Source organism: Saimiri boliviensis, chromosome 17 (assembly GCF_048565385.1).
Source record: "Saimiri boliviensis isolate mSaiBol1 chromosome 17, mSaiBol1.pri, whole genome shotgun sequence".
Classification (NCBI taxonomy): Eukaryota; Metazoa; Chordata; class Mammalia; order Primates; family Cebidae; genus Saimiri; species Saimiri boliviensis.
This window is the reverse complement of record NC_133465.1, coordinates 51,205,547-51,225,775: the sequence shown is the minus strand read 5'-3', so window position 1 is coordinate 51,225,775 and position 20,229 is coordinate 51,205,547. Positions and strand designations below refer to the sequence as shown.

The following is a 20,229-nucleotide window of genomic DNA, read 5'->3' as shown; positions in this document are numbered from 1 at the left end:
GTTGAGTGTAAAATGAGATCTCATTTCAGTCTTAATTTGCATTTTACTGATTACTTAAGAATTTAAGCATTTCTTCATCTGTTAATTGACCACAGGCATGTCTTCTGTGAAATAGTGTTCGTGTCTTTTGCCTATTTTTCTGTTGTACTGCTTATTAGATTGATACAAATTTTTATATACTTCTTTTCTCAATTTTGTATTGTTAAAATATATATAAGGTTTACCGTTGTAATCATTTTTAAATGTATAGTTCAGTGTTGTTAAGTACAATCATAATGTTGTGTAATCATCACCACCATCCATCTCCAAAACTTTCTTAAACTGAAACTCTATAGCCATTAAACAATAGCTCCTCTTTTTTCCCTCCCCTGCAACACCTGACACCCACCATTCTACTATCCATCTTTATGAATTTCACTACTCTTAAGTACCTCATATAAGTAGAATCATATAGTATTTCTCTTTTTGTAACTGGCTTGGTTAACATAGCATAATATACTCAAGGTTCATCTATCTTGCAGCATATGTCAGAATTTTCTTCCTTTTTAAGGCTGGATAATATTCCATTATATGGGTCAGGCATGGTGGCTCTCACCTGTAATCCCAGCACTTCAGGAGATTGAGGTAGATGGGTCACCTAAAGTCAGGAATTTAATACCAGCCTGGCCAACATGGTGAAACCCCATCTCTACTAAAAAATACAAATATTAGTGAGGAGTGGTGGCGCACGCCTGTAATGCCAGCTACTTGGGAAGCTGAGACATGAGAATCACTTGAACACGGGAGTCGGAGGTTGCAGTGAGCCGAGATCATGCCACTGCACTCCAACCTGGCGACATAGCAAGACCCTGTCTCAAAAAAAAAATTGATTATATGTACATACTACGTGTTGTTATCCATTCCTCTGTCAATGGCAGTCAGGCCTCTTCCACATTTTAGCTATTGTGAGTAATGCTGTCATGAGCATGGCTATACAGATACTTCTTCAAGACCCAGTTTTCAGTTCTTTTGGGTATGTACTCAGAAACAGAACTGTTGGATCATATAGTAATTCTATTTTTAATTTTTTGAGGAACCACCATACCGTCTTCCACAGTAGCTGCACCATTTTACATTCCCACCAATGGTGCACAGAGGTTCTTATTTTTCTACATGCTCACCAATACTTAACTATTTTCTGTTTTTTTGATAGTAGCCATCCTGAGTATGAAGTGAAATCTCATCATTTTGATTTGTATTTTCCTAATGATTAGTAGTGATAAGCATCTTTTCATGTGCGTATCAACCATTTGTTATATATTCTTTTTTTTTTTTTTTTTTTTTTTTTTTTGAGACATTCTGGCTCTGTCACCCAGGCTGGAGTGCAGTGGTGTGATCTCGGCTTACTGCAACCTCTGCCTCCCAGGTTCAAGTGATTATCCTGCCTCAGCCTCCCCAGTAACTGGGATTGCAGGTGCCCACCACCACACCTGGCTAATTTTTTGTATTTTTAGTAGAGACAGAGTTTCACTGTGTTGGCCAGGCTGGTTTCAAACTGCTGACCTCAAGCAATCCACCCACCTCAGCCTCCCAAAGTGCTAGGATTTCGGGTATGAGCCACCGTGCTTGCCCATCATTTGTCATATATTCTTAACAATAATTATTTGTTACAAGTATCTCCTTTAAAGACAAAAGCCAATTTGTTTAGCCCTTTTTATTCTATTGTGACTTTTAAATATAAAATAATTACTTTCAAAAGTAACTCCAAGTTTTTAAAGACAAGTAATTTGGCTATGAAGAAGTGACAACTAAAAACTTAATTTTATTTATTCCAAGGGTCTGAAGGATAAAACAAAAAAAAAGTGAAATTATGGGATATGTAAGGAAGATGTACGCGTTGTATATCTTGGGAGAATCGCTGTTTTATGGTTCAGGCATCTTAAAACTTCTGGTGTGAAACATGGAGTATATACCTGGAACGTGTTAAAGACAAAAACCAGCCTATAATATTTTTTTTTTTTTTAAGATGGAGTCTCACTCTGTCACCCAGGCTGGAGTGCAGTGGTGCCATCTTCATTCACTGCAACCCCCGCCCCCCGGGTTCAAGCAATTCTCCTAGGTCAGCCTCCCAAGTAGCTGGGATTACAGGCATGCACCACCACACCCAGCTAATTTTTATATTTTTAGTATAGACGAGGTTTCACCATATTGGCCAGGTTGGTCTCGATTTCCTGACCTCAAGTGATCCACTGGCCTCAGTCTCCCAAAGTGCTGGGATTATGAGCAACTGCACCCAGCTATAAAAATTTCTTAGAACAGCTGTTCAACCAGGATAGATTAGACTCTTCATTACTTTTTACAGGGCTACTGAATTTGCCATATCCAGGCCAAAGAATGAGGACTTTTCTCTGTATTCAGGAACCAAAGGACCAGTATTTGCAAGTGCACCACCTAAAAAGTGGTCTGAAAAATTATTTTGTGGCAAAGTAATAGAGATATGAGATCATTGGATACTGTTTTGGAGACAGTATTACAAAAACGGCTTTGTGTGAGGTGCATATTCTGAAGAACTATTAAAGCTATTCCATACATCAGTTAATCACAGATTGACTTTTTGAGGGATCTGATGATCTTTAAAAAGTTGAAATTCTCAGGATACATGATCTTTACATGCACATCTTTACTTATGGTAGGTCATGTTTTCCTGTTCTCCTGTAACCTGATGAAAATCCAATTCAATCCTAAATGCTAAAGTTACTGACTACTTTTGGCAGCTGTTTTGATGGAAGGTATAACCTTTGAGATTAAAAGCTGAAAATCAAGAAGAGTGCAATTTAATCTCCAATATGTAGTGAACAAAAATAGAATTAATATCTGTAGTAATTGCTTTTGTTTTCTTTGCATTATAGCTGCTAATTTCTGTCTCATCCTAAATCTTACATTTACACATATAAACTTAACTTGATGCCATTTAACTGTGTCCCCTACCACAAAGTTGATGTGCACATGATCTTCTCATTATCATTTCGTATTCTCATGTTAATCCATAGCACCTGCAGTCAGTGTTAAGGTAGTGTATTTGTCTACTGCACTGTTTCTAAGTCTATAATCTCTTTTTTTCTTTGTTCTTTACAAAATAGCCTCAAACTGCATACTATTGATAAAAATAAGTACATTGGAACATATTCTTTCCCTCAGGAATTAGGAGGGTTTGAGCTCTGGTAGAATCTGAGCCTAGAATCTAGGCTCTCAAAGCAGGCTTTTTTTTTTTTTTTTTTCTATTGGGAAAACAGTTAAATGAGAAATTTTTTTTTTTTTTTTTGCTTTCCAGGCTTTTTATATTAATATTGGATAGTGATCAATACCTTTAGCATGTAGGAATTATAACTCATCTTTTATACTTTGAAATATTTTAGTTTTTAGCACTAATGCTCAAAATGCTTTAAGCTGTCCTTTTTCTTAATAGGCATTTGGCACAAATCAAGAGGATTATGCAAGTTACATTATGAACGGTATCATCAAATGGGGTGACCCAGTTACTCGAGTTCTAGATGATGGGGAGCTGCTGGTGCAGCAGACAAAGAACAGTGACCGCACACCACTGGTTAGCGTGCTTCTGGAAGGTGAGAAAGAATGATGAGATGGCATTAACAGTTAAAGGAAAAAAAAGCAGCATTTTTAAAAAGCCCCTTAGCACATTCTAGAAAAGTGAGTTCTGTTTTTTTAATCTTGTTCTTGATCTGAAAATAGTAATCTAGTCTATGTATTAATATTGTGTACAAACTAAAATTTCCTTGAGGTAGAATGTTAGGAATGATATCACTAGTTTTCTTGTAGGATTATATCTATATTTCTGTGGCACTCGATATACTCTGAATGATACCACATAGACTCAGTTCAAATGAATATCTACTGAGTACTTGTATTTTAGTCATTGAACTAGTTGCTGGGGATACAAAGACATTCAAGTGTTCAGTCTGCTCATGAACAAAGGCATCGTAAAGAAATTCCTGACTCCAGTGTATGCATGTAAAGGTGTGTGTGAATGCAAATCATTTTGCATAGGGGTGGTCAGGAAAAACTACAGATTATATTTAGTCTAGGCCTTGAAAGACCAGTTAGGATTTTATTGAATAGATAGACAAAAGGGGAAGGACATTCCATTCACAAATAATTAATTTACAGTTATAATGAGTTTGACAGCAGAAAAGTTCAGTGAGGCCCCATGACAAGGGAACCTAACTACCTCTAAAAGTCTGGGGGGTGAGAGCTTCCTGAGAGAAGCACATTAAGCCAAGACTTGACCAGTGAGGAGACTCTGGCCAGGCAAAGTCACTGGGGAAGATGTTTGAGGCAGAGCATGTGAAAAAGTCCTGAGCAGGAAGGAGCTTGAAACAGAAAGGGAGATTGTCCTAACATGAGACTGTAGAAGTGGACTGAAGCCAGTTCATATAAAATCTTGAAGGCCACGTTAAAGATTTAGAATATTTTAGGGGCAGTGGGAAGCCATTTGTAGGATTTTAAGCAGTGAAGCCACATCATCATGACTGCTTTATGATGGAAAATGGATTGGAGGGGCAAAAAGATACTGGAGAGATTAATGGTTAGAAGCAGCTGGATTAGTCTTAATGAGAGTCGATTGTGGTTTGAAGTATGTGGAGTAGTATAGATGGAGATAAGTAGACTAATTAGAAATATTTAGGAGATAGAATGAAAATGACCTAATTATTATTAATTGTCCATCATAATTAAGCTAACATTCTTTGAGCCGTTGCTATTTGTCAGTCACTCTACTAGCACTGTGCACATATTATCTCATTTAAACGCCACTTCAGTCCTCCAAGGATAGATGCTGCTGTTGTCTCTATTTTGTGGGTGGGGAAGCTGAAGCTTAGAAATATTTGTTAGATTGGTCTATAGCCATACCACCCTGAATGTGCCCGATCTCGTCTGATCTCGGAAGCTAAGCAGGGTTGGGCCTGGTTAGTACTTGGATGGGAGAAATATTTGTTAGATTGGATGTAGGCGGAGGTATCAAACATGACTCCCTGGGTTCTGGCATGTACAGCCTGGTAAATGGTGCCGTTTACTAAGATTGGGAACTCTAATGGAGAAGCAGATTTCTAGAAGAAAGATTATAAATTCAGTTTTTAACATATTAAATTCAAGGTTCATATAGGAGAAGTAAATCGGAAATTATGAGTAGCCTGTTGGGTATTGGGTCTGGCTGAGTAGACTTAACGAGTTGTCGGTATATAGACTGTGGTTGAAGCCATGGGAGTGGATGAAATCACTTACAGTGAGGGTGTGGGTTGAGATGAAAAGGAGGCCTAGAACTTGTCTTTGAGGCATATTAGCACTTAAGGACTAAATAGAGCAGAAAAAATGACAAAAAGAGACTGAGCAAGAGTAACAGAGAGGAAAGAGGGGAAAAGAGATGTGTATTACAGAAGCCAAGAAAAGAAACATTTGAAGAAAGAGGGGAGTTATGAATTGTATGAAATGCTCCCAAGAGGCTGAAAAAGATACCAAAGTGTTGTTAGGTTTGATGACATGGAGATCATTTCTGACCTTGATGGGAGTCTGTTCAGTGTCATGGAGGTGGGAGCCGCAAGATTTAGTGAGGATGTGTGGGAGGTGAAGAACAGAAGCAGCCAGGGTAGGTAATTCTATAGGCAAGTTCCATTTTGAAGGGAGAAGAAGGTGTAGTGTTGAGGGGTATGATGTCTAGGAAGTTTTTTGTTGTTGTTTATTTATTAAACGGTCAGATAGACCAGAACATGCTAAAACACTTTTGGAAAGGCCTCAGGGAAGAGGAAGAGGTCAAACATATGGGAGAGAGAAACAGTCAGTAATGTCAGGTTCCTGAGAAGATGGAAAGGAAGATTTGATTGGTTTATGGTTGAACAAGGGACACAGCTTCCAAAACTTGGAAGGGAAAGCAGGGATGTCTAAATGTAGGTAAGTTCATAGATTTGCTTGCCTTTATGAGAAGGCCTGAGTCTTTCGAATTCTAGCTTTTTATGTCACATTTGTTTATAACAAGGCAATTTTCCCCTTCCCCCAATATCAGCTCCTAGAAAAATTGTATTTTTTTGGTTAGATAAATGATTTGCTAGAACTAATAACGTAAGTACTAATATGCACTTGAATGTATTCTCTTCAGAAGCAAAACCTGTACACTCTCTAAATTTTGCCAGAAGTTTGAAAGATTAAGGCTATGTGAGAATGTCAGGAGGCATGTATTTCACCATACTTTTGAGAAATGCTAATCAGTTCATTAAGTTTAGTTGCTAATAAATAAGAGAAAACATGTCTGCTGTGAAATTGTGTCAGGAAATGTTAATGAGCAACTAGTCGAGACCTTAGTATGTTCTGAATAAAAGTTTAAACTTGTTTTATTTCCCTTTGCTTAGGTTGGCTTTTTTCCCCTGACTTGCTCATATCTTTATGCAGGCCCTCCTCACAGTGGGAAGACTGCTTTAGCTGCAAAAATTGCCGAGGAATCCAACTTCCCGTTCATCAAGATCTGTTCTCCTGATAAAATGATTGGCTTTTCTGAAACAGCCAAATGTCAGGCCATGAAGAAGGTATCAGGATTTTACTTTCATTTTAATTTTCCTATCTCTTAAATGTGTGTGTGCACATGTATATGCCTTTGTACATATATGCATATAAATCCATGGCAACTGTGTTCTTCTCAAGTGGAGCCAAATTATCAGCAGAATTTGGGGGAAACAGTGACTGTTTTAGATTTTTTAACTTTGTAGTGTGTTTTTATTGAGTACCTTTGCCTTCTGAATTGTGATTTTCATTTCCTATGCCTGTATCAATTTGATTAAAAGAGTCCTAGTTAAGAATGTTTTGAGTAGAGTGGAACAAATTCATTTAGGATTTTTTAAAGTTCTTTCATTTTCGTACAAAGTTGAAGGGGTCAATTAAGTTGAGGAAGACAGAGATGTGTCAATGGGAAGATAGTCCTAAGAATCCATACAAAATGATAGTTTTTTATTAGGTAATAATCAGAGTCTGCTTGGTAACTTAATGCAGTTCTCATCCATCTTCCTTTCTCCAAGTGCTACTCATCAGAAGTTCTTCTTAGTTAGTATGGCCACTTTATACCATCAGTGAAGTTAGAATAGGATCCTAGAGCTGAAAAGACCTTAAGACCATCTGGTCCTTCTCTCTTGCATTCAGGCAGGTGCCATGCAACAGTAACAAAAATCAATGGTGAAGACTCTTAATGGCCATTCCATCTTACTTGTTAGATCATGTTTCCATTGTTATTCTAATTTTGCATACTGCCAGACAGTCAAGAAATTATTTTTTGTATCCAGCTGAAGTATTTCTTTCATTTAAATCCTTTTTTTCATGCTTGATCATTTATAGATAGGAACTGACTGTAAGTCCAAGGGCTGTGGGCAAATCAGAATGAGGTGAAAGAATCTTGAAAATTGAACTACTACCTAGTAAAGACAGCTCAGAGCGTTCTTTTAAGTTGCTCTTAGGCATTTGCTCTATAAAGACGTAGTGTAGAATTCTTCGGTGTTTCTTTAGGAAAGAGAATGAAGAGGAAAAATAGATTTAAAAGGGAGATGACTCCCAAAACAATGTAAGCTTGAGAAGCTAGTCTCTTGTTCGTGCAGGTGGCAGAAAATTGCATAGGGTATTTCAGATGGAAGGAGGAAGCAGAACTTGTAGCAGGATTCCAGCCGCACACACTGAGGAGTCCAGAGAAATACATAAAAATCTTTGAACTTGAGTGTCAAAGGGAAATATTGCCAGACACAAAAAGAACTTATAATATCATAATTTATTCTGTCTCTGAGGTGAAACCAGTATCTATCCTTCCCAGGAAAATCCGAATAGAATAACCGGGACCAGTAATTTTCCTAGAGTAGGTAGTGCTGTTTTTGTTTTTTGTTTTCCCTCTGATGGGAACCCTTAACCCACTTCTTCTGGTAAAAATTTAAATAACAGCCCTTGAAATCTGTTGCTGTTGAATGTCCCATTTATTTATTGAATAGCTAAGTCTATTTGCATTTTCCTAAATCATCTATTCCCGTGCTTTTTCAAAAGTAGTAGTTGTCTTTGCAGATGGCAAATTACTCCATTGCTTTCCACCAGCTGCCAGCTTCTACCTCAGATGTACTCTGAGATGTGGGGTGGATGGTCCTAGTTTTTCTATAAAGTTTTTAAAAAGTACTTTAGGCTTCTGCAGATCAAAGCTGCTTTGTAAGTGTGAGATATTATCATTTTTATTATTTTAATCTCTTGCAAATTGACTTGAGGGGGGAAGGTAATATGTGCTGATTTTAGAGGCTTAAATGGTTAAATTAATGGCTTAATAACTTATGATTTAATCTTTAAATTGTTGAAGCCTTTCAAGGTAGAGCTTTAGATGAGTAGAAGGCTAGGGAGTATAAAAATAAGTGTCCATACAAGCTTATTCAAAATTGTTTTAATTCATGATTCACTGTCTGGATCATCCAAGCACTATTAAAGTTACAAACATTATTTCTGCTTCAGCAGTATAATAACTTTCTAATAGAATTTTTGGTTTTACTTGGGGGAAAAATATTATTCTTTGTAATTAAAAGTTCAGAAATGAGAAAAGAATGAAGCATAGGTGTCTTAGATATATCTTAGAAATATTATAAAATCTTCCCCTGCAAATAGTTTTCACATTGTTACCTAATGATAGGTTGACAAAAGCCTGAGGGCTCAGTCTTCCGGGTTGGTTTTGCAAATGAAATATAAATACATTCTTTAGTATAAGTTCTAGTCTATCTCCCACCACCGTTCATACCCCTCCATTTTTGTGTGAGGATGGGAAGAAGATGTTTTCATTGTCTTTCAGAGCACACATAATTTAAAATTTTTATAATTCTGTAGAAAACCTTTCTTTTCTTGTAAGTGCAAAACATGAGGTAGCTTTTCCTAATTACAGAAATAATTTAGAAAATATAGGAAAGAACATAGAAGAAAATAAAAATAAATTCATATTTATACTTGTCCTTCAATTATCTTTTCTACTCAGACACACATGCCCACATGAACACATACACCCCTCCTTTATATATTGGGGATTACATTGAACATACTGGTGTAAACTTGCTTTTTTCACTTAAAATACTACTAACTTTTTTCAATGTAACTAAAGTTAATCTGAATATTATTTTAATTTAATAGCTGTATAATATCTGAACACAGTCCCTTTTTGTTGGACAATTAGGTTGTTTCCAGGTTTTTTTTTTTTTCACAATTATAAATAATATTGTATATCAAAGAGTTATCTGTACTCTCAAGTTCCTTGCAGCAGTATTCACAGTAGTGGAATGGAATCAACCTGAATGGCCTTCAGTGGATGAATGGATAAAGAAAATGTGGCACAAGGCCGGGTGCAGTGACTCACGTCCTAGCATTTTGGGAGGCCGAGACTGGTGGATCATGAGGTCTGGAGATTGAGACCATCCTAGCCAACATGGTGAAACCCTGTCCCTACTAAAAATACAAAAATTAGCTAGGCATGGTGGTACACACCTGTAGTCCCAGCTACTCAGGAGGCTGAGGCAGGAGAATCGCTTGAACCCAGCGGGTAGAGGTTGCAGTGAGCAGAGATCACACCACTGCACTCCAGCCTGGCAACAGAGTGAAACTCTGTCTTAAAAAAAAGAAGAAAATGTGGCACATATACACTGTGGAATATAACACAGCCATTTAAGAAGAATGAAATCCTTGTCATTTGCAACAACATGGATAAAGGAGCTGGAAGACAATATGTTAAGTGAAAGAAGCCAGGCACAGAAAGTCAAATATCACGTGTGCTTATTCACATATGGGAACTAAACAATTGAACTCAGGGAGATAGAGAGCTATCAGAGGCTGGGAAGGGTAGTGGGAATGGGGAAATAAGGAGGGGATGGTCAATGGTTACAAATACCGTTAAATAGGAGTGATGGGATCTAGTGTTCAACAGCACAATAAGTTAACCATATTTGAAAATTATGTGTAGTTCGGGGAGTGGGCGAGGTGGCAGTGGTAATGGCAGGGAAAGAGTTGGAGCAGTGCCAGCAGCAGGCGAATGAGGTGACAAAAATCATGCTTAAAAACTTTGACAAGGTCCTGGAGCAGCATTCAGACCAACTCCTGGATGTGGGCTCAGCCTTCGGCAAGACAACAGAGACCCTGGCCCAGCATTGCCAGATCTACTTGGGGCTGGTGGTGGGTGGTGGCCTGCTCATCATCCAGATTTTGCGGCTGGCTGTCTTTATCTCTCAGAGTAGTGACAGCAGTAGTGCCCCACAGACCCAGGATGCAGGCACTGCCTCAGGTTCTGGGGCCTGACCCAGCTGGTCCTGAGGAAGAAGCCAAATGGCTGCACTGGCCAGTTCTGGTCTCCAGGGAGCCTTGGTGTTTGCTCTCCCAGACCCACCCCAATGAGGGCCAAAGGGCAGCCCCAGTGCGTGTACCCCTGCATTTCCTGTCACAACACAGACTGACCCTCTAGGGCAGCCTGCAGTAGTAGTCATACCAGGCCAGCCGCCAGTGGAGCTCAGTAAAAGCTGCTGTTTGATTTAAAAAAAAAAAAAAATTATGTATAGTTCAAAATAAGCAGAAGAGTGGAAATTGAATATTCCTAACAAAAAGAAATGATACATGCTTAATGAGTTTCACAACTACCCTTATTTGACCATTACGTGCTTTATACTTGTATCAAAATACTCCATAAATATGTATAACTGTTATGTAGCCATAATAATTAAAAATGTATGTAAAAACAATATTCTATAGGACTATAGAACTAGGGAAATTACCGTCGCCATTTTCTCATTAGATTTTTCTTCTGTAGAATAGTATAACATGACCAAAAATTTGGGCTCGCTCAGCTCCCCACACTGACTGACCGAATGACCTTGGATACGTCATTTAACCTATAAGCCACTGTTTTCTCACCTATCAAATGAAGATAATGTTAATAGCTGCAGTATAGGGTTATTATGAGAATTAGATGGTAATTTCTGTAAAGTGTCACACAGTACCTGGGATATGATATGAACTCAGTAAAGTGTAGTGGTTATTTTTACTTCTTCTTATACATACAATTTTTATGATTTCTTTATGACAAATTCTCAGAAGTGGGAGTGCTAAGGTAAAAACATTAGTATTTTAAAGATTTTTTATGCATAGTGCTATCAAAACTCTTATGTAAAAAATACTAATGGTTTTATAAAGCCTACCCCTGCAGAAAGCTATACTAATTTGTACTTGGAGCCTCATCATACCACAAGAGTATGAGTTTCTTGGGATTCTCACCCGTACTTGATATTATTAAAATAATTTTTGTCAGTTTGATAGGGAGAAGGTTGGCATTTAATTATTTCTTTAGCTACATTTCAGTGACTAAATGCTCATATTTAAAGATGTTTCAAAATGTTTTGCAATGACAATAGTCTATGAAACTCAGAAATATGTAACACATTAGTTTTGTCAAAGATATGTGGTCTGAATTAGTTAGTTCACAGAGCATCTTTACATGCCATTCTGTTACTTAAACCAACAGGTAAGAGTTAGTAGAGAGAGCTGATAAGCTTGCTTTAATGAGTACATAAGATTTTATTATAATTATACTATTGCCTCTTTTTCACAAGTGGATGGTGTTAAAATACGTGAAAGTAGTTTATTCTCAAGTAATTTAAAATTCACCTTGTACTTCTCTTAATTTGCTTATTACTGAATCCTTTTTCCATGGATAAACTCCTTAGCACTGCTGAAGTATGTATGAGGTATTGTCCTCACGTTCTAGGGGGTATACCATATGTTCCATTAAGATATTTGAAGCATTCACAGATCTTCCCCTTCTTTCCTATTTTATGTTTGCTTCCCAAACTTCATTCTGTTTTAAAATTTTAATTCCTTTATCCATTTTTGCATCAATACTTTTTTAAAAAAAAAATCTATTTTACTAGTTCTATTAGTGGCATTAAGTGAACAAAAGAACAAAGCAGTAGAATTTGATTTTAACTAATTACCTAATCTTGATGCTGAGTACACAATCAGTAGAGATGAAATAGAACAATCAGATAGAACTAAATTGTTTGAACAAAATTAAGTAAAACTACCAGTGATTTATAAAACTATGCCCATTAATAACATGATATAGTTTTATTTTCAAAGGATTGAAAATTAATGGAAGAAATTTTCCTTTCCGCTAGCTTTGCAAGAAAGAAATAATCTTCTTTGAATATCCTCCTGTAAATCCCACTGCAAATTGTAGTCTGCACAGAACAGAATCATGGTGCCTAATCCTCCTCTTTTCATGGTTTAGTCTATACAAAGAGCAGAGCTGGAAATTGGATCTTTTGACAGCAGTTACTAAGCAACAGAATTTGGATGTTTTTGGTTAACATCCTAATATATCACGTAGCTGATTTGTTGAAGTTTGTGCATGTATTAGCTGAAAGAAGTGGGCACTGCGGAAGTGACTACAGGTCCCTGTATGGCTGGGGGGTGGGCATTTGTTGTTGTTTTCTTCAATACACTGTGTCTTTTGGCACTTGTATCTATTTGGCATACAAAGGAGGCTGGTGCAGAACTTTCAGACCTTGTGACTTTTTATATTATTAAGAATATCCTTCTCTGTGGCTCATGATATGGGAAAATGTAAGATTTTTTCCTGAAAAGCAGGGAGAACAAATAAAGGATTTTAAGGTCATTCCAGGAAGCTTTAGAGCTTTGCCAAAAGTTTAGGTCCACTTCCTGAGGCAATTTCATTAGAAGACAGCTAATGTTTACTTGGTCTACTCCCAAGTTATTTTTAGAAACTAGAGATTATTACTGATAGCACCCATTTGAATTTGCTCATTTACGTTTTTATATGCTACCAAATATGATTAGAGTATGCTTTTAACTAATCGCTGACAGATTTACTGCATTAGGAATTTTTTAAGCCATCAGATTCCTACAGTCATCAGATTTCTACTAACTAGGTACTTCACACCAAGCACTTCAGAACTGAGATGAACTCTTTCAGCCCCGAGAAGAACCAGGGCATTTGGCTTTGCTTACCTAAGAGCACAAGAAGGTCACAAAGGATGGAGGGCTGAGTCTCCTGAGAGCACACTTGCTGTGGCTTGTGATCCTGAAAGGCTGGGATTAATGGCCCTAATGCTGGCATACTCCCATTTGCACTTGTGCAGACTCCAGGGCCTGTAACTGCTTCCCCTCCTTCACACACAGTTGGCTCCCTACTTGTCTGAAGATCCCAGAAATGGGCTCAGGGTCTTAAGAGCTTGCTGTGTTCTTGAACACCATATTCAGACCTGCCCCTAATCCCTGTGTGGTAGAGCGCCACGTCTCCTGTCCCTCAGTGCTCACAATGCATGTGGCACACTCTTGCCTTGAGCCCAGGCTCCCTACACTCTGGGTTGTCTCTCATACCCCTCCAGCCTATGTCATACCTCCACCTTTGCATGCAAAAGCGGTTACAGCTTAACATGACCATCTCATTATGTGCACAGGTGGACATAGGGGCTTCTGTGTTTTCCAGAGCTGCTCTTCTTCCTTTAGCATAGACCTCCCATTATTTCATGAGACCGAGACTGACTGATGCCTGACTGACTGATGCCTCTTTCCCACGTTGTTTGCTTCTTCAGTTCTTCCTTGTTTTTCTTTTCTTTAACCTTCTCTTTCAGACTTCCCACTTAACTCTAAGACCCTATATATACGTTGATAGTTTTACCTGTTCTACAGGAAACTTACTAATGAAATTAGGCTGACTATACATTCTTAAGACTGATTTTTGGGGGGAATCTGTAAGATACAGTTTTTGCCTTCTTACCTGCAGCCTCAACCCTCCTGGCATCTTCTGTGTTGGGGCATCTTTGGATCTAAAGCAGGCACTATGTTACCTACTGTGTGCTGTAACTCACGGTGAGTCTGGCACTTCTGTTGTCCTAGTCTGACTAGGGCAGTTGACGATTTTACTTTTCGTGTGTCTCTCTTTCCAGTACCTCTCCTCCTTTTGGGGTTTATCGACCTAAAGTTGTGGGGAAGCTTCCCAGCTCAGTATGTAAACATCTCACTTGGATTTTACTGTAGCAGCTAACCTCATGTACTTGCCAGCCAACTCTGAGTAGCTCCTTAGTGAGAATGTTCCTGGGGTCTGGGCCAGAAAGCCAAGAGAGAAAGAGACTAAGAGACTGAGAAGACTAGGCAGAAATCATAGATCCTGGGGAATAGTTATGAGCACAGGTTGCAATAGTGACTAGATAAGGAAGAAAATGTATGTGTGAGAAGAGAAAGGTGTGTGTGTGTGTGTGTGTGTGTGTGTGTGTGTGTGTGTGTGTTTAAATTAGAGCAGAGTAGCTACCTGGAGGCGTTTCAGTTGACTGGTTACCTGAAACTAGTCAAGTTACGACTGGAATTGCACAGCCTTCATCATGGTGAGTGTGTTATTAGAGCTTGCCGTGAGTGCGCCTCTCCCTCTGATAGTAATTAGTACAGAGATGGACTACAAAAAGAAAAATAAAAACAAATGTCACTATTTGATATGAAGTGACTGCTGTGGGTATTTTTCCTTTCAAATGTTATGTGTAGGCCATGCAGTCAACTGTGAAGTGATTTGCAATGCTTTGTGAATTACAATGTCTGAGGTAAGTTAGTGAGACTACGTACTACGTAGCAAGTCATCATCAGTTTAGACTTAAGCAATGTCCTGAGTAAGATCCTTGGAGCCATATAAGCTGTACATTGTTTTGAGAAGGAAAAGCATAGAACTATTGCAACCAGCTGGGCTGTGGTGTCCCAGGTCTCTCTGGCTCTAATCCATGATCTCACAGTCTGATGGTCAGTTATATGCTTGCATCAGAGCTTTTAGTAGAATTCTGAAAAATGTTTTAGAAAGCAAAGCATTATTTTCAATGATTCCTTGAAATTAGCTGAGTTTATAAGATACCACATTGGCTGCTCTGTTGGCTTCGTCTTAAAGCCGCCAAGAACCACTGTAGAACTGCTTCTGAGCTTTTCAGTTGTCTTGAATGTACCAACTCAAAGCCAAAAGGAGCCGTCACTATGTATCAAGAGACAGAAATAAACATGCTATTCTCTTTTTCTCTTTTTCTTTGTGTGGGGAGGAGGAGATAAAAGGCCCTTCTCTTTCTGGTCTTTAAATGTACTCACGATCCATTTTCAAACCAGCTTCTTCTCTGTTTTTTGTTTCAGTTGCCCAATCAGGAAGGAGCCTTGACTCCAGTTTTCTCTTTCATCACCACACCCATTCATTCACCAAGTACTTTCAGTTTCTCCTCCTAAATGTCTTAGATTCTATCCACTTCTTAGCATACTCATTCCCAGGCCATTATAATTTCTCACCTGGAATTCCACAGTCTCAAATAACTATTATTCCCCTCTAATGCTTTTCTATACATTAGGAAAATGTTTCTAAAACATAAGCCTGACATGTCAGTCCATTGTTTATAACCCTTTAGTGGCTTTTTACTGCCTTTACAATAAAATTTTAACTCATGTGAAATTTCTAAGACTCTCTACGTCCAAGTTCCTTCATCACCTCTTCTAATTCATCTCACTCACCACTCCACTGACATTGACACCAACACCACTTTATTTTAATTCTTATTGACTGTTCCTGCAGTGTTCCTGAATATTTGCGTCACTGTGCCTCCTAATATTAATCATATTCTCCTTAGAACACTTCCTTCCACCCTTTCCACTGGTTAACTGTCGTTCATCCTTCAAGACTCAGGTTCAGTGTCACTTCCTAAGTGACTTTAGGAGACTTTCCTGACTCTCTAAGTCCACTTAGAGTCAAGATAGGCTGAGTTATGCTGCATTAATGAACAACCCAAAAATCTCAGTGGCTTAACACAACAAAGTTTATTTTTTATTCACACTGCTCTATCTCCATCATGACTCAGACAGTGAGTTCTGTTCGTTATATTTTCTCAGAGACTCAAGCTAACAGATAACAGAGGCCCTGTCTTGTAGGTGATTCCATGATAGCCACGGCAGGAAAAGGAATACGGTGACTCATGCAGTGACTCCTAAGGCTTCTTTCAGAAAGGGGTGTTATTTCCCTCATATTTCATTAGCCAAAGCAAGCCCCATAGTTATGCCTAACTTCCAAGGCACTGGGGAAATACCGCCCTACCCTGTGCCCAGAAAGAGAACCAGGATGTGTGTGGGATCCCAGTGACTACCATAGCTCCCTTCCTCTGTGCTCCTATATCATCTTGTATTTCCCTTAGCCTAATAATGTCGTGCTTTGTTATAATTACATGTTACTTGCTTCCCCAACTCTAACTTTTATGAAGATAGGATCATTTTTGTTTTATTTATTGTCCTCTGCAGTGCTTCATTATTGCTCGATACATAATAAGAATTCAAAAATATTTGTTGAGTAAGTGACTGAATAAGGCAGCACTCCAATATTCAGTCTTCAGGCCTTTTTTCTTCTTCTACCGTTTCTCCTTGAAGAGCTTATCCCCTGTCATGGTTTCAGTAGTCACTGCCTGCAAGTGATTTCCAACCGCTGACTTCAATCAGACATCTCCAGCTTCTTACTTAATATATCTATTTGAATTTAAAATTTGTAAATTCTTTTAGTAAATATTTCTTAATTACTCTCCAATAAGACATCATATTAAATGATATGAGGATACAGAGGTATTAAGACAGTACCTGCCATCTGAGGGCTTGCGATCTAGTATAATACAAAAAGAGTACAATGAGTCAATAATATATACACATAATGTACAAGATCCTATGCCAAAGGAGAGGACAAGTGATTTATAGCAAGATGGAATTCAAACTTACATTGTTTCAACCATTGAACCTATAGAGCAGACATCATTACTAAATGCTGTTCTGTGCTGGCCATTAGACATAATGCAAACAGGGTGAAGCTTTTATCCACCTCACAGTCCAGTGGGATGCTAAGGATGAAAGGACAGATGGATTTAGAAAGAGTGTGGGAGGGTGATTGGGGGTAAAGGGATGGTACATAGGAAAGCATTTTCACCAGAGGGTTTAACCTGATTAAATATCTGGAGAAATTGTCAGCATTTATGCCAAGAAAAATTTAAGGAAGGAACTGAACTAAGATGGTCACAGTGAGACTCTATCATGGTAACTTTTCTTAATTGTTAGGACTACTTTAAAAACCAAGTATACACAGGTTGTTTTTAAACCTAACATGAAAAATAGTTAATATCATGAGTTTGATTTTATATCTGTACCTAATTATAAATCTTCAATGGTTAAACGATACCCAGGAAGGAGTATTATGCCATTCCAAGCAAGATGTTGGTGTGGGTGGGGAAGAGGTTTACTATCTTGGTGCACTGAGTTTGGTTACTAACCAGAGACTGGGCTGGAATGCAGAAACTAATTCTTACTCATGACACCAATGAGATTCCCTAAGCTCCACCTATAGTCACTGGAATAGGACCTTCATTTCCAAAAAGGCTGGTCTCAAGGCCTTGAGCACTTCTTTTCAACTTGCAGATAAGCTAATCTGTCTGATTTGAAATTATTAACATCCTTGCCAGGCTAAAACAGTTTCCTTCACTGCTTATTTTCATTCTCATTTCCTTGGCCATTTTAAGACAGTATATACATATCTTTTGTCTGGTTTTATATGTCCATCATCTATCTGGTCCTTCATACTCAACGTTTAATTCTTTTGTAAGCTCTTTTACCATTATGGTCTGATTTGAGTTGACAGAATTCTGATCTTTCAGTGTTATTTCTCCTTAACAGCGCCACAGTTCTTACAGATAATAAAATGACATCCAGTTTTATTTCACACATCTCTTGTGGCTCCATCTAGCTCTTGAGTCATTATACTAAAGTCCTGCTCCTGACATAGATACCAGAGACAGTGTGATAGAAGTGATGGGATGTTGATTAATGATCAGCTAGTCCCCAGCATGCCCAGGTGTGACACATGCAGCTGTCAGTGCTGAAAACAGCCTTAGTCTGCTCTCTGTTCAGCCGTGATCCAGTTGTGTCAATTCTAATTTATTATAGTCTGAAGTTTTGGTGTTTTCCTGTGCTTTGTTTAGTATTGCTCGAGAAGTAACTAAACTTAATCTTCTTGGAAAGTGTCATAACTATGGAGGGCAGTGAGATAATAAATGACTTTGTTTTCTTTCAGATCTTTGATGATGCGTACAAATCCCAGCTCAGTTGTGTGGTTGTGGATGACATTGAGAGATTGCTTGGTGAGTCCTAATTTCTGCTGTTGTATTATCTTTGCCATATTACAGCTAATATCGCAAAAGGTACAAGAGAAAATTAACAAGTACTTATAAACTGTAGAGCAATAGAAATACCTTTCTTTGTCTTACAGGGAAACATAACATTATCTTATAGCTGACATCAATGATAGTATTCATTTTAACATGCCCTGTGACTATAACACCATTATAAAGTTGCTTTCTTATAAGGGCCCACGTCTCATAATATTTTGTATCTTCCAGTGTGCCCTTGCCTTAGTAAATAATTAGTAATTTTCATTGATGGGTATATCTGTTATTTAGGACCTCTGAGCTGCCTATAGCTCAGAAATCCACTTGTGAACTTTGACAGAACTAATGACAGAAGGGTTTAGGATCACAATGAAATCTGCAAATTCCCGAAAACACTAAGGGCAGAAGTTGCAAGCTCTCTGCACCTCAGTTTCTACTCTTTACAAAACAGAGACTATAACCCTCTCTTGCTTATCCCACAGAGTAGTTGTAAAGGCAAAAATGGGATAATAAATCTTGAAGAAATTTTGTGAGTTAAAAGTGCCCCATAGTAATTTTTAAAATATGTATTAAATATCTCCTATGTTGAAGTGCATTCCTACAGGTTACAAACAAGAAAAAGACTTAGTCCTGGAACTTAACTCATGAGAAAGGAAGTGCCAGAAAATTGTTACTCTTAATTTTATTTCACTGTAGAATTAAATCAGTCTGACATAAATTCATTATAACAATGGCTCAGGATGGGGTAATAAACTCTATTGAAATAGAAACCCACCTGGTGACTTAATAACACCTGAAAATACTGCTCAGTGTCTGAATAATCCCTTCTTCCTTAAGCTGACCATAATGATGTAGTCATGATTTCAAGTTAACTGTTCTTACTCTATTTTTCTTATGGTTTTCAAACTTGCTTTTGTTCCTCTGTTATTTATAAGTTTTGGCAGTGTTTGTTATAAAGCAAAGCAGGTATACTGTGGGGTCTCCATAAATTGATAGTGGTCTGGGTTTGGGGTCTGCTATGTTTGATACTTCTAAGCCCAGCTTATGGGATGATTTCTTTAAAAGCTTTTAGGCACAAACTCATAGCTCTGTGTAAATTCCTTTATCTTAACACAATTGAGATGTGTGGTCATAGCAACACTACCATGTCAGGAATGTGTGCCCTCTGAGTACATTTTCACTGGTATGAATAGTTATGATCTGTACGTGCTTGCTCATTTATTCAACAAGCACTTGCTGAGCCCTTCCTCCTTTGGTAGAAGTATTCGAGTCTCAGAAAAAGATGCTGTCTGTCTTTATAACATATGTTGGCAAATATTAATGCAAAGCAGAATGTGCCATGTATTTTGGATATTCTGGTTTTTATTTTCCCTCCCACTGTTCTCATCTGGTGGGTACTCTGAAAATGGAGGGATCACTTTTGACGTCAGGTGGCCTGCAAGTAGCTCAAGGCACAGGGCAGGGGTGCGTACGAGATATGCAGAGAAAGCTAAACGGGTGGCATTTACACTGAATCTTGAATTATTGGTAAATGTTTAACGGGTAGGATGTTCTCTTAGAAAATTATCTGCTCTTTACCATCTGACGGCCAATCTTCATGGTTCTGCCACTGTTTCAGTTATATTGAAATTCTTTATTTTCCCTTTCGCCCATTTTCTAACATCACGTTTTAATGTCAGTATACTGAATTGCCATGGTTTGCTGTAACTTCTTAGAAATGCTTGGTAAATACATCTAGGATTTTTTTCCCCTCTAAAATAATCCCAGAAAAAATGTCTACATGAACTCAAAATGAGTATTTAGAAAGTTTTTCAAAAAATGTATAGGGCCGAGTGCAGTGGGCTTTATGGTAACCTATAATCCCAGCTACTTGGGAGGCTGAGGCAAGAGGGTTGCTTGAGCCCAGGAGTTCAAGACATGCCTGGGCCACATAGCAAGACCCTGTCTCAAAAAAAGAATTACAGGTAAGAGTTCTTATATT

General features: G+C 38.1%; 1 protein-coding gene and 1 pseudogene across 1 annotated transcript in view; both read left to right on the top strand.

Moving 5' to 3' along the window:
• Positions 1-20,229, top strand: part of NSF (N-ethylmaleimide sensitive factor, vesicle fusing ATPase) — a 150,573-nt gene that overhangs the window by 101,414 nt on the left and 28,930 nt on the right. Inside the window, 3 exon segments of the mRNA XM_039477051.2 lie at positions 3,446-3,602; positions 6,436-6,569; positions 18,155-18,221. Coding sequence (XP_039332985.1) covers positions 3,446-3,602; positions 6,436-6,569; positions 18,155-18,221 — 358 coding nt within the window.
• LOC120366770 (vesicle-associated membrane protein 5 pseudogene) lies at positions 6,580-18,148 on the top strand (annotated as a pseudogene).